Source organism: Mus caroli, unplaced genomic scaffold (assembly GCF_978045245.1).
Source record: "Mus caroli unplaced genomic scaffold, Mus_caroli_1 scaffold_9, whole genome shotgun sequence".
In the NCBI taxonomy this organism is placed as follows: Eukaryota; Metazoa; Chordata; class Mammalia; order Rodentia; family Muridae; genus Mus; species Mus caroli.
In genome coordinates, this window is record NW_028227264.1 from 5,901,456 (window position 1) to 5,916,340 (window position 14,885).

The window sequence follows — 14,885 nt, forward strand, 5'->3', positions numbered from 1 at the left end:
ATGTCACTTAAGGGAAAAGGCAGAAGCAAAACTAGATGATGAACGTGGCTGTGCTTACTTCGATCTGGGACCGCAGCTGAAGTGACGTGGGGCTGGCGTCGGGTTTCTCCTAAAACAGAACAGATGCAACTTTAATGAGACTCCCAAACGTGGCACACACAGAAAGATAAATAGTTGTGTAAGAAGAGATGGGAGGATTTAGAAAACACTCCGCCGTATAGAGGGAGGACATGGCTGAGCTAAATGGATATTTCTGGAAAACCTGAAATGCTTTTCAAATGGAAGTTCAGGACTTTACAACTGAACTGTTGACCAAATTCCACTGCTATCATCTGCTCGAAATTGTATTACACACAAACACCATCGACTGAAAGGCACCGACAGTTACTGGTGAAAGGAGAATTGGACACACTGGACCACCATTGGGCATTGAATTTACTACAGCTGTTGAATTGAACTCTCTAACAGCAGAGTTCGGGCCTAATTATTTTATGTTTGTCTATATTTCTGGGGGGTGATGGAGCAGGACCGGACAACACACTGGTGTCCTGGCATGCATGTGAAGGTCAGGGATCATCTTGAAAGAGTCAATTCATGCCTTCCACCAAGTTGGCTCCAGAGATCAAACTCAGGTTGCCAGGTCTGGTAGCCAGTGCCTTCACCTGCTGGGACAGCTATCTTGGCAACCAAGGTGATTTTTGAAATTCTAAATCTATTCAAAGGATTCAAGTAACATAAGGCTTGTTGTAAATGTGTGTTAGAAAGCTGGAACACTAACTGGATATTGCTTTAGCCTTTTAAAAAGAAATCATCGTATAATGTAATACAAATGAACTGGCCTGCTTGAAAACTTATAAAAGCTCTCAGTTTACAGGTTATGAATGATATAAAAGTGCATGATGCTGTGAGTTTATTGAGAACCATTAAATCACAAGGACAGAGAAATCAATTCTAGAGATAAAAACCAGGTCCTGTGACACCTTGGTCTTATAGGAAAGGATGTGTTTCCCTTGAAAATGTAAAGCAAACGGGAGCCGGAGACAGCATAGCACGTGATGCGAACAGTGGGCTGGGAGGAGCTCTGATGGTTTACATGTGAAAGACAGTACTAAGGAAACACATGGATGTAACTCTAGGGAAGGGAGAGCCATCCGCACAGAACAGAGCCTCACACGGTTGATTTTGTTTTGTTTTTAAGAGACTAATTCTAAATCAACACCAGTGTAGTAAACAAAGGTTCGTATCCTGGGCAGGTCTCCAAAGGCGTGGCTCAAGAGCACACACTTAGAAGCAGTTTCTGGCAAAACAACACAAACAAAACACATTGACTCTTCACCAGGGCCATACCTAGGCCACTGCTAACTGAAAGTCTGACACCTCTGCCTTCACTGTGCACCTGTCTGTCATCTTTACTTCAGCAGAAGGCATAAAGCTAAATCCTGATCCTGATCCTGTAGTCACCTTGGATTCCTAGAATAGGATAATTATCCATAGGGCAGTGGGATACTACGCTATCACTCCACACCCCAGAGTAGCACTGTTCATCTTACAGAGACCAGAGCTGTCCTCTTGCATGCATGAGACTAAGACATCTTCAGACCACCCTCACAGAGCCAAAACAATGGCCAAGCAGACCACATTTTGACAGAGACTGCCTACCTATGCAGACCTCTGATCTTCCAAAAGCACCTGTCAGTACCCTGAAGACAGGCTTGGCGTCACTGGACCTTTCATCTGCTCTACCAAGAGTGGTGACACTGATTAAAATTTTCTCTCTCTGCTTTTAAAGATTACTCTTTGATTGACATATTGAGATGAGCAGCTGAGCCTATTGAGAACTGCTGGGGTCAGGTTTCTGCCCTGTAAAACTCCAGCTACTATAAGAAGGTGTGTGTGTGTGTATGTGTGCGCGTGCGTGCGTGCGTGCGTGCGTGCGTGTGTGTGTGTGTGTGTGTGTGTGTGTGTGTGTGGTGTGTGTATGTGCGTGTGTGCATGTGTATGTGTGTGTGCTGTTAGAAATCATATTTGAACCTTTGATTTGTAAGAAACCCAAGTTCTTAGCAAGCCTCAGGCCTTACCCTCTGTAGCTTCAGAGAGACCAGTTAGGCAGACCTGGCATTTTGAAGCTATCTCTTTGAGGTCACTTAGAAGATGGGATAGGCCAGTAGACAGCCCTCCCTTCTCCCACCTTTATCTGTCCCTCCTTCTAACATGGCCGCTTTGAATAAATCTCCCGTGTGCTCATTACCATTCCCCATCTCTGAAATTAGCATACTGGGGCTAAAAGCCTCAGCCTAGAATGTCAGAATTGGCAGAACTCAAGTTATCAGGTTATGGTTACCCAAGGCTCTGGCTATAATTCCCCTATCAGTCAGTTGTAATTTGGTGGGCACACGAGGCAAAAGTCGTCTATAGTCTATATTGAATGATTCCAATTTCTTCAATAATCTGATTGTGGCAGCTTTAACCACTGTTCTATTCTACAGGACTATGGGTTGACTTTAGGAGCTGTTTGGTTCGCCTCAACTGACATCCAGGAAGCAGACAGGTCATGGTCATGGTCATGGTCATGGGCAGTGATGGGTTCTCATGGGCCTCCGTACTAAGTTCACTAGGAGTCACGATTAGCAGGATCATAAGAGAGCAGCAGAGGAACTTTGCTGAAGGAGGGAAGCAGCAGAGGACGGGGACAATTCAGAGTAAAGCCACAGATGTGAGCATGCGGTGGGAATCACGCCCAGACACAGGCCATGCCCATCAGTGCGATTTCTCCCGGGGTGAAGGGGTGGGTTCTGGGAAGGCGCAGCTCAATGCTGCATGTGGTGGGTGACCCTGTACAGTATACACTGAAAGCAGAAGGAGGGTGGGTTGCACGCTATGTAGGCTGGTTTTTGTTTTTGCCACAAGAAAAACAATGAACGTGCCAGAATGGGTAGATCTGAGAAGACGACTGTGCACAAACAACCCGAGTGAGGAAAACACATTTTATGGGACTGGCTGCTTGCTCAGCCTCTCAGCCCACACCCCTGCATATGAAGCACCATAGAACTTCACTGCCCTAAGGCCCTGCGGGGATTGTGTGTGTGTGTGTGTGTTTTATTGTGACGGGACAGGAAGACTATGGTGTGCCACAGATTGTTTATGGAGGTCACAGAATAGCTTTTAGGGGACCAGTTCTCTCCTTGTACTGTAGGCTCCAGTGATTTTACTCAGAGTGTCACTTTACCCTCTGAGCCATCCTGCCAGCCCATCCCCCTGGTTTTCCTACTTGCCATTTGTCTAGAGTATCTCCATTTCTGTAGCAAACTTGACACATATTTTTTTCTTAACGAGGCAGTGTTTCTAACATGTCAGAGCTATGTTCAATTCAAAGTCCAACTGGTTGGCCCTCTGTGGTCATCATGACTGCTGCTTACAGCTCAATCTAAAATGCAGAGACTTAGGCATTGGAAACAATACATAGAGAACTGTCGAGCTTAGAATGCATTTCTGTAAGAAAAAAAAAAAAGTACTATTTTCAAATATACCCAGCTCAAGGCAAAACCAGTTGCTTGACAAGGTTCAACAGATATACACATGTGTGCCCTGCCCTGCTTGTCCAGGTGTACACATGTGGTGTCCAGTTACATTACCAGCACGCAGGTCCAATGCAACACTAAGGCTTAAATGAATATTGTTTTTCTAATGTGTTCTAACCTGCTATGCTGTAACACCAGACTCCAAACCCACCTGAGGGCAGAATAAGGTCCTGGCAAACAGCTTTCATGAGCCATCCCTCTCTCCAGCTGTTTCCAAGTAATTGTGGAAATTCACATTTCTCTGTCCCTGTGGCTGCCAGAATCCCATGCCAAATGAACTTTACAGCTGGAAAGGAAGGAGGGACAAACCACTGTGCTGTTCCAGAGACAGAAAGGAAGAACACCAGGCACCCACCAGCTCAGCTCAGGGCCAACTCCTCCTCCACAAGGACCGCAAAGGAGGTGGACAAAGCCAGGCTCCATGGCTCACGTAGTGGAACATGAGGAAAAAGCAAATTGGCTCAGGCTCTCACTGGTAAGCTGGTTAACCAGGGAGCCCGTAGTCCATATCGGTACAGCTGAAAGGTCCTTTAGGGCCAGGGAGATGGCTCAGTAGGTAAGCGCACTCATTGTCAAACCTGATAAGCTAAGTTCCATCCCTGGAACCACACCGTAAGTGGAGAGAACCAACTCCCTGAATCCTTCTGATCCTTCCCTGAGCTCTGTATGTGCATGCACACATGTACAGAAACAGAAACATGGAACAGAGCACTTCACATAAAGAAGCTTTGCCTGAGAAGATTTAAACACAACCACCTCTGACTTTCAAGGCTTAGGAGGTCTAGAAGATGACACCCAGTAAGCAACATCTGGCCTTCACACCTATACACGTGGGCAACACATACACTTACACTCTCACACATACACACCACTCACATACTCATAACACACACACACTTACACACTTACACACATTCTCACATACTCACACACTTATATACTTACACACTTATACTCTTACACACTCACACATGCTCACACACTCTCTCACACTCACTCACACTCACATACTCTCTCTCTCTCTCTCTCTCTCTCTCTCTCTCTCTCAAACACACACACACACACTAAGGTGAAAGAGAATAGCTTAGGAAAACACCCAACATTGACTGGTAGCCTCCACATGCACACACATGCAAGGAACACCTGCATGCACATGTGCACACACACACACACACCTCTGGAAAACAACAACAACAACAACCTATAACTAGTTGTTATACTAGTTGAGAAAGAAAATCAAATTTTAAAAAAGTCTCAGGAGGTTGAGACAAATGTCAAAGTTTAGCCCATGGCAAACTTTTTATAACACATGCTTGCAAAATCGGATTTATAATGGAAACACAGGCAGGGAAGGCTCCAATGTAATATACATAAATGATATGTTTCTGTTCTTGTATTTTCTTCCCTCCTGAGCATTAATCTTTGAATGACTTACTCTATAAATTATTGAACTTAGTTCAAAAGCAAATGAAATTTAAAATACCCATTTATTGAATGGCAAAAGTGCCATGTTGAAATTATTGTGATTTATCTGTTTCTTTAAGATTCCTGTAGCAAACTTACTTCATTGCTCAAAATTATTACCTGGATGCATAGCTTACTCCGGTGTAAACATAAATTCACTCTCACTTCGCAGCAGCAGCCATTTGTCAAGATCTTGTTAGTGCCTTCACAGCCAGGAGGCCAACTTTTGCTCTCTGCAACTCTAAACTGCTCCGCTCTTCGCTCTTCGCTGTACTAACCATTACAGTGGGGAAGGGAGGAAGCACTGTGTAACTGGGATAGAGTCCACTCACCAGGCCCAAAAGCCCGCTTAGATTATTCATGGTTGCAGCAGCTCAGACAGGAAGCAGAGATTGGCCCTGTTGAAGACAATCCACAATCCAGTGGATTGTTAGTGGATGGTCAATCCTCCTCTATGTGGCTGGGTTTGGAATGACTTGGAAGATACAAGCCTAGGTATGACTTTAAGGATACTTGCAGAGAGGTTTAACTGAGTGTGCTGAATGGGCTGGGGTATCCTGATCCATAAAGTGGCTAGGAGAGGAGCCATCTGGGCACCTCACTCGACCATTAGTAACCCAGTATAACCAAATGTCCCCGGCCATGCCTCTGGCCACAGCAGACTGCATCACCTCTTAATGGGATGCAAATACGCTCCCCCTTCACCCCCCAACTTGCTTTTTGTTGGTGTTGTAGCTTGAGTTTGAACACTTGTGCTGCAATTTGGGAGGTTCTTGGAACATTATGGAGACGGAGGCTCACTAGAGGAAGTACGTCACTGGGACCAGGCTTCGAGGTTTTACAGCCTGGCCCCACCTCCTGTTTGCTCTCTGCTTCCAGACCGCTGATGTATGATAGGATGGCCTTGTGGCCCTGCTTTCAGGCCTCACTGTCTTGAGGCACTCTTATCTTTGCTGTGCATGTCAACCAAAGTAATCCTTTCTCCCTTAAGTTGCTTTGGTTGAGGTATTTGTGTGTGTGTGTGTGTGTGTGAGAGAGAGAGAGAAAGAGAGAGAGAGAGAATAACTAAGACAGTCAAGTAGTTAGTTGATCATAGTAATGGGAAAAGCAGCTATTGTAACAAATGTTTGTTTACTGAGCATTAATGACTGTGGGTACTGTACCAATACTGAAACCACGGAAGCCAGGACATTGCTGCCTGCCAGTGAGAGAAATTCTAGTCTAAAAAGACTACTTCTCTCCATTACCTAGAGGAACTCTTTCTCTGACTTTCTCTGTGTCTCTATCCCCCACCCCACCCACCGCCTCTCTCTGGGCCTGGTGGTGTAGCTCAGTGCAAGAATGAATGTTTGGTACATGTGAGGCCTGGGGTTCTAGTCCCAGGACTGTGGAAACAGAACAAAAAGGACACATTTTCCACCTAAGGGTATGCCACATCGGCTAACGGATGAAACGGTCAGCATATAGACTACGCGTGCTAAGGAGACGGCTGCCCTGCAGACAGATGCACTCTGTGAATCTGTAAATCCATCCCTGGGGAGGGGCTCGATGGTCAGCTAGTCTAGAGCAGACGCTGTCTCAAAATCTGTAAAAGCCATGGAAAAAGAATCCAGACATTGACCTCTGCCCATACACACGCACAGGCATACAAGTCAACAAATATGAGTGCCCCTACACACACACACACACACACACACACACACACACACACATGGGGGGGGAGGGGGCAGAAGGGGGAGGAGGAGAGAAAGGTGGGAGGGAGAGAGGGAGGGAGAGGAATGCTTATAAATTAATAAGAAACATTATTTCAGATAGGAAATAGGCAATAAATCACAGGAATAAAGACATGAAAGCATGCACGTACAAAGACTTATTCAGTATTGGCTGATGAAATATCTGTGCCAACCAGAAGCCCACATCTGAGTTAGAAAGGCACATGGGAACCTTCCGTGTCACTTGCATTCCCTTTTAAGTGCTTCCGACTTTCCCCTACAGTATGTATATTCTACTTTTATAACCATAAAGCAAAGGTAAATCTTTTCTATTTAAATTACTTGCTATTCTTCTCAGAATTTATGTCACCTCTGGTTCAAGATTACACGCACTCAAGCACACACTATTAAAATCTCATGTTGTTAACCAGGACCTAACAGATTCGGGACCCAGAACTGTGGTAAGGGGTTTGTTTTGGTTTTGTTGTTTGTAATGCATTGGTTGTACAATCACTAATTTCTTCTCTGTAGTTCTTTGTGAAACATTTGTCATTTAAAGATGCAAGCTGGGTGGCAATCTCAGCCTTGGGGAGATAGAAACAGGAGGGTCACAAGTTCAGGGCCATCCTCAGCTTCATGGTTAATTAGAGGCTAGCCTGGGCTACATTAACCCTGTCTTAAACCCACCCCTCAAAACAGAACAGACATCTCATACCATATTATTTATATTACATTATATAATTTAAAATTCTGAAACAGAGCAAGATCCCCTCCCCCAGCCCCCACCCCTTCTGTGGTGCATGGTAAGGAGGGACAAAGGCATTTTCTCATCTCTCCTCAGTTCTACTTCAGTCACCTACATAGCATAAAGTCTGTAATCAGAAAACTGTTAGACATAGGACATACTCAGATAATTTGCATGTAAGCAGTCCATTGTGCCTGTATTTACCACCCAGACAAAGATTTTTTTTTACTCTCAGGCAAAGCAAACAAATAAACCCCTCCCAGAAGAATACAAACAGGAAACATATTCAGACATGGTGGTCAAGGGCAGAACACACATGGTCACAGCAGATAAAAGCAGAGAGCCTGGACACACTGAGTGATATACCTGGGAAAACAGGATGAGGAGCCTGGCAGTGTCCCTAACCACCACAAGTCTATTTAAAAGGGAAGTCAACACAGGCGAGGTTATAGCTGAAAACCGAGATGAGAAAGGGTTTGCCCACAATATGAACAGATCTGGTGTTTTGGTTTTATTGTTAAGGTTTCGTTTTCTAATTGTGTGTGTATGTACGTGCACACATGTGTATGCACGTGTGAGTGTCCACACGGGCCAGCAGAGGACATTAGATCCTCTGGAACAGGAGACACAGACAGTTATGAGCCAGCTGACATGGACGCTGGTCACCAAGCTCTGGGCTTCTACAACAGTAGAAAGTACTCTTAACAGCTGCCCCACCTCTCCAGCCCCTTGGATTTTTTGTTTTTTAAAGACCTTAACTTCTAAAGTAGTAGGAAACTACTTCCAAGCCCGACATAGTTTTCCCTATGAAGCCTTAAAACAGTGTATGCAAATCAAAGCATTCACACCTGACCCTTTTCATTCATACTTATTTACAATCTGACAAGGAGAGTCCTGGAGAGCACTAAGCCTTTGCCGCAAGAACAAAGCTAGGCTGCGAAAATATAAACTTTAGATGTCAAAGGTCACACAGAGTCAATCTGAAGGCTCTTCTTTTGATTATGCTAATTTTTCCTCACCACACAGGTGCCCTGAACCCCTCATGAAGACGCCCATTGTACAAAAGAGAGAACCTAACCTCGGGAAATGTAGCGGATTCTTGAGGTCCTTGTCACCTTAAAATCTCACCAAGTGTTCTAGAGCTGCTTGCTCCCTCTGAAAAGTGGGAACGGGGACGAAGGAACCAGCAGGCGACTTCAGTGCTGAGCAAAGACTGGAGACTAAAGTGTGTTTTTTGACAGGACCTTAAGAAAACTAAAAGCTTTACCTTCTCCATCAGCCTCCCTGGCCCTCTGGAACGGGGTCAGGTCTCCCATGTTAGGGATAATCATATTCTCCTGCCGACAAGGCTTCTAGAGTTATGTTTAGTTAGGCACTGTTGTCTCAAGAGCTAACAAATATCTGTGTGAATTAAGGATCTAAAAACACTTAGTTGAATGAATAAGTGAGTAAAAAGTTTTAAAGATATAAGGGGGTGGGAGACATTGTGGTACAAACAACCAGTGTGCTACATGTAGTGGTTATTAATAAAAATGTATACATCAATTCAGATTTTATTAATGAGGTGTTCACACTGTAGATTTGACTCATAAAGCATGAAGAAAAAAAAAAAGGCAGAATACCAAAACTGTAAAGCAAAACACAGCAGAAACACGAAAGCTCGAGGAAGGGCAGGAGCCGCATGAGGCTCTATAAATATCTTCCACCACAGGTGCGTGCCAGGGCTCTGATAGGGATCACAGCCATTTGTCCTAACTTACTCTGAGATTGTCATAAAACACCAGACAGGAGGGCAAGGCCAATAAACACAGAGAGCTGATTTCTTGAAGAGCAACTCTTAAATAATTTCAATCAAAATAATATATGTAAAGAAGAAATCCGCACTGAGGTAGTCATCTAACTCCAAATTGACTTGGCGGCTAATCGCTGTGTGTTATCTGCTCCGTTTACCTCATGAGCCCCACACACTACCTAAGTACCCACCAAGGATGGCCCACCAATTCTCATCTTGCGTCTGCCTCCCCTAAGAGCACCCACTGGATCTCCACCCAGAAATCAAGCTTGTCTCAGGTCAGATGGGCAACCCCACCCAAGTCTTTATTTTAAAAACTTCATCCCCAGGCTAGGGCTACCGGGAGGTGGTGAATATTTTTATTTAATTGGTGTAGGCTAGGAAGTATATGAATAGAATAATACTCTCTATTCAATTATTTTTTCTTCAACAACTTTCAATGTCCCAAAGTTTAATTAACAGAACAGGGAAGCTGCCCTGAACTGAACTCACACACACATACACACACTCGCGCAACCTTTAGGGAGTGGAACATAAGGAGACAACATGTAGTGTGAATGAAAGATGGAAAAAGTTCCCCATAGTCTTGGCCATTTGAATCCTTGGTGCCTGGTTGGTGGCACTGTTTGGGGAGATCTAAAAATCATGGCCTTGCTGGAGGAAGTATGTCACACTTTGAGGATTCAAAGCTTGCTATCATTCCCAGTGAGGGTGCTTCTCTCGCTCGCTCGCTCTCTCTCTCTCTCTCTCTCTCTCTCTCTCTCTCTCTCTCTCTCTCTCTCTCTCTCTCATCATGATCTCCTTCATGTTCCTGCTTCCATGCCTGCCCCTGACCAACTCTTACTCCTCTAGAACCAGAAGCCAAAATAAACTCACTCTATACATTGTCCCAATCCTAAGTGTTTATCACAGTAAGAGAGAAGCAATGCATACCGACATCATGAACTCACCTCAGAAATGCTCAAAGGGGCTAGCAGGACCCTATCTCTTTCTGTTTGCCTTTGCCTCCTGGCTCACAAGATGGGTAGATTACTCTGCGAGAGGCCCTGGCCAAGCATGTTGCCAGAGGCCCAAAGCGATGTATCATTGCATTCTACATCAGACCCTCCAAAATGATGAGCCTAATTTAGTTAACCTTTTATCTTTATAAATTGGTTATCTCGAGTGTTTCATTATAGTAATGGGAATTAAGCTAACAGAATCTCAGTCTTCCTTATTCCGTGCCTATCGCTCACAGTACTTACCCAATACTTGTCTGACACCACCCACTCACTGCTTCAGGCACTTCATGCTTCTACTCTCACCCAAGAAAAGGCCGAGGCACAGAGAGGTCTTCTCCAAGGCGTGTTAGGAGTGGCCGAGTCTATGGAGGGTCCCTGACTCACAGTGGGTCCACAGTCACATCTGCTGAGCCCTGTGGTTGGTGCTCATGCAAAACGGCTTCCTTCAGCTTCCAGGGCTTCCTGTCCTCCTCCACTGCCTCGCCTGTGCCCACCCTTCCATTCCATTCCTTACCTAAGGCCTGGCTCTCATAATGTGCAATAGCCATCCTCTTCTCTCAGGACAGGGATTCTGTTCCCTCCTTGCTTGGCTTAGTACCTGAGTGTCTTCTATTTGCTACCAGTCCTATCATAAAAGCAGCCAGGTAAGTACAGGACAGACTCAACTTCCCGCCACTCTGCCAATCCATTAACCTGCCTGGAAGAGCCCAGCTACCGGTACTGCATGCAGATCTCTCCAACAGGGTGGGTCAATCTCCAAGTGGTTCTCTCCTTTGTGGTCTATTCCTGTTTGCAATGACTGACTTTGGGATGTTGGTCAGAAGTCATTCAGAGGCAAAGCAGTTGCCTGGCCAGAGTAAAGCCCTGGGTCCTACCACCACCACCACCACCACCACCACCACCACTATCACTACCACCACCACCACAAAATGAACAAAGAACTGGTTTTGTCTGGCAAAAGCTAGAAGTGCAAAGCGTGGGTTTGAAACTCACTTTGGAATTACTTAACACCCATAAGAACTTTTGGTAAAGGTGCCTTCTCTCTTCAGACACCTCCCTCCCCAACAGAGACACTCTCCTGAGCCAATGAAAGGCAAGCAGGAGCCAGGCAGTGGTGGCACACACACCTTTAATCCCAACACTCGGGAAGCAGAGACAACGTATCTCTGAGTTTGAGGTCAACCTGGTCTACAGAGTGAGTTCCAAGACAGTCAGGACTACACAGAGAAACCCTGTCTTGAAGAACCAAAAAAAAAAAGAAGAAGAAGAAAAGAAAAGAAAGGCAAGCAAGCAGGAGCTGCCTTTCTGCAAGCCACAGAGAGGCCCACCACCTGTCAGAGGGCATGCAGTTAATTGGGTGACACTTGTGAAGGGGATTTGCGACACGTAGCACATATGTCATCCCGGATCTCACACATGGCGCCCCACACTACAAAATCCAAGAGCTATTTTTAAAATCTTCCAGTTGAGCAGAACTTACACATGTCTCCTGCCGTGCGCTGTGAATTCATTACTTGTCCACTGAGAGAGAGTACCTCAGAAAGTGTCACGAGTGTGGAGCGGTGCTGGATACTTACCTCCCACCCCACCTCCCCACAACCCCCCCCCCCAAAAAAAAAACAATTCCTGAATTTGCATTCCATGCCAAGTTTGGAGGGAACCCATGAAGTGCTTGCTGTGTGTCATATATTCTTTTGAAAACAACAATCCCAGGGGAAATGAGGGAAGATGCTATGGATGTCACTTACACACAAGTCCATGACTCCCAACACTTGCGGCAATCCCAGGACGTGCTCAAGCGTCTTCAGGGATGGCTCACACAAGAACAAAAGCAGCTTCCCGACAGCCTGGCTGTACTCGCTGGGGCGGTTAGGCCAAGTGGCTCTGTGGGTGTGGGTTTAGATGTGGTATCACGTTTTTTCCTAAATTAACCATAATTACGCAAAAGCTCTTCTGGCTTCGGGAAAAATCAAGGGTTTATTTTTAATTAACGAGGGTAGGTCCCTAATTCCCTCTTTCAAAGTGCTTCCTTTTGCTAAAGGGGATCCTGTGAATTAGCGGGGAGGTTTGAGGAATTGCCTCTGGCTAAGAGCCTTGAGAGTAGTCCCCCTCAGAGTGACATTTGCCAATGACAGAACTATTGAAAGCTGCCCACATTCTACCTGGCTTCTCCTATAACAGCCACATGCTCTGGGACCTCTGCCCATTGGCCCTCTGATGACTACCACCACTGTGGTTTTGTTTTTGGTTTTTGTTTTGTTTTGTCAAACCCTTTTGGATTTATCTTTTACAGTCTCATGTCTCAGACAGCACTTCCCCCATAGGAAGTTCCTACTCAAAGCCGAGTTATAACTCACCTTGAACTCAACTGTTTTTGGAAACAGTTTTGTGTGGTATTTAATTAATATAACTCCTTCAAGTTTTGCTTTTTGGCTCTTGTTTTCAAACTCAGACAATGTGACAAGATGTTGGGGACCCTTTGAAGTAAAGCCTGTGTTGAGGAAATGTCAAAAAATGTCAGGCCCATTCTAGTGCTTGCTATTTAACAGAGAGAAGGGAAGATATTATGAGCAAGTGCCCGGCGTCCTCTAGAGCAGCACTTTTCTACCCGAGGCCCCCTAGGGGTTGGACAACTCATTCACGGAGGTTGCAGAAAACCATCAGAAAACACCCACATTTGCACTATGATTCATAACAGTAGCAAAATTAGTTATGAAGGAGTAATGAAAATAATTTTATGGTTGGGAATCACCACAACATGAGGACTTGATGTGACCCTGTATTAAATGGTCGCAACCTTAGGAAGGTTGAGAATAACCTAGACTCCCTAGACACATGTGACTATTATTGACTAATACCAATACCTAAATTCTTCAGCTACCATACACACACTAGTAGCAGCACTAAGAATTCTAAAGTCATTTGCCACTGGAAGCCCTACGTATCTGTCACCAGAAAAGTAAGGAAACATGGGCATGGAGAGATGTACTAAGTGTTCTTCCACTGACCCAAGTTTGGCTCCCAGCTCACAATGGCATATAACTCCAGTTCCAGGGGGCCTGATGCATTTTTCTGACATCTGCAGGCTCATGCAGACATGTTGAACATGTACATACACTCAATACATGTGCGTGCACACAAACACACACACACACACACACACACACCACACACTTAAAAGTAAATAAATCTTTGAAAACAGTTCGCAAGCTGGATAGAGTGGCATGTGTCTGTAGTCCCAGAAATGTGGGAGTCTGAGAAGGGAGCACTGGCTGAGCTGAGTTCAAAGCTGAGCTGGGAAGATCACCAACCACCTCATCCAATTTACTGTTTATTAAGGCAATAGTGCTACATCCGCTGAGTAAGCACCACCTGTCACTGTGCTTGGTAGAGCCTTACAGAGATGCCTTCAGTTCTTGCAATGGTTAATACCGATTGTCAACTTGACAGGACTTAGAACCCTTGGAGACGGGTCTCTAAGTGTATCTGGAGAGATTATTAAATTAGTGAGGATCACCTCAAATGTGGGCAATGGCATCCCATGAGTTGGGGTCCTAGATTGACTAAGAAGGGGACATCTAGGTGGGCACCAGCATTCATCTCTCTGTCTCCTGGCTCTGGATGCAATGTGACCAGCCACCTCAGCTGCCTACTGTCTGTCATCCCTTCCCAACCACAAAGGACTACATCCTCTCACACTGTAGGCAAATTAACCCCCTCCTGCCCTGAGTGATTTTCATCAGATATTTTATATCAACAAATGTACCACTGCACCACTGAACACAGGGAATGATGGCTCCTGGGAGCATGCACTTAACCTGCCTCACTGCAACAGGCCAGGTCCACAGCCACTGCTGGGCACACAAGAAGTACTTAACAAGTATGTGGTGGGTAAGATTTTAAAAGGTCATTTCTCATAATTACCACTATTATCATTATGTTTTCCTCCTCTTCCTCTCCTCTTCCCCCTCCTCCTCTTCTTCCTCCTCTTTCCCTACCTTTGAGAGAGGGTCCCAATATGTAGCCCAGGTTAATATCAAATTTGTAAACTTCCAGTCTCGGCCTCTCCACTGCTGAGATTAGAGCTCAAGTTTGGGGCCAGCCTGGGCCCTAAACAGTAAGCTCCTATCTCACAATAAACAAAAGAAAGGTAACAAAACAGCTCCATGTTTTACTGGAGTTATAAGAAATCGCCATTTCTGGGTTCACAGGCTAAATGTTTTCCTCTAATTTTCATCAGTAAAACCAGAGCGATATTCTGACACACTGAGCCACTTCCTTTAAAAATTCGGCCTTATCTTTTCTTCAACAGTAATAATCTTCCTGTGATTAACCCCTTACATCTGTTTGGGGAGGATCTTTGCTCTGGGAACTCGTTAGTAACTGAAGTAGCCATGGTACAAACGCCACATTTCAAAGCCAAACACCTCATGCTTCCTCGTGTCTTTCTATGTGAGTACTCAGGGAACTTCTTTTGTTCTTGGAAGCATTCAGTGCAGCTGTGATGTCCTGAAGAATTCTTACTTCACGATATTAGCATGTGCCAGGCACTGTGGTGCAGGCTAGAATCCTAGCCCTAGAGAGGAGAAGGCA

At 45.2% G+C, this 14,885-nt stretch overlaps 1 protein-coding gene and 1 non-coding gene across 3 annotated transcripts in view; both read right to left on the minus strand.

Annotated features, from left to right (window-relative positions):
* Sash1 (SAM and SH3 domain containing 1) overlaps positions 1 to 14,885 on the minus strand; it is a 224,507-nt gene that overhangs the window by 90,694 nt on the left and 118,928 nt on the right. For both annotated transcript variants that reach the window (XM_029482360.2, XM_021174241.3), the window contains exon 3: positions 59 to 109. In XM_029482360.2, the coding sequence (XP_029338220.1) occupies positions 59 to 109 (51 nt within the window). The remainder of the gene's footprint in view (positions 1 to 58; positions 110 to 14,885) is intronic.
* LOC115032204 (small nucleolar RNA SNORA36 family) lies at positions 9,660 to 9,787 on the minus strand. Its single transcript, XR_003837861.1, has one exon. It is a non-coding gene; the product is annotated as a small nucleolar RNA SNORA36 family (small nucleolar RNA).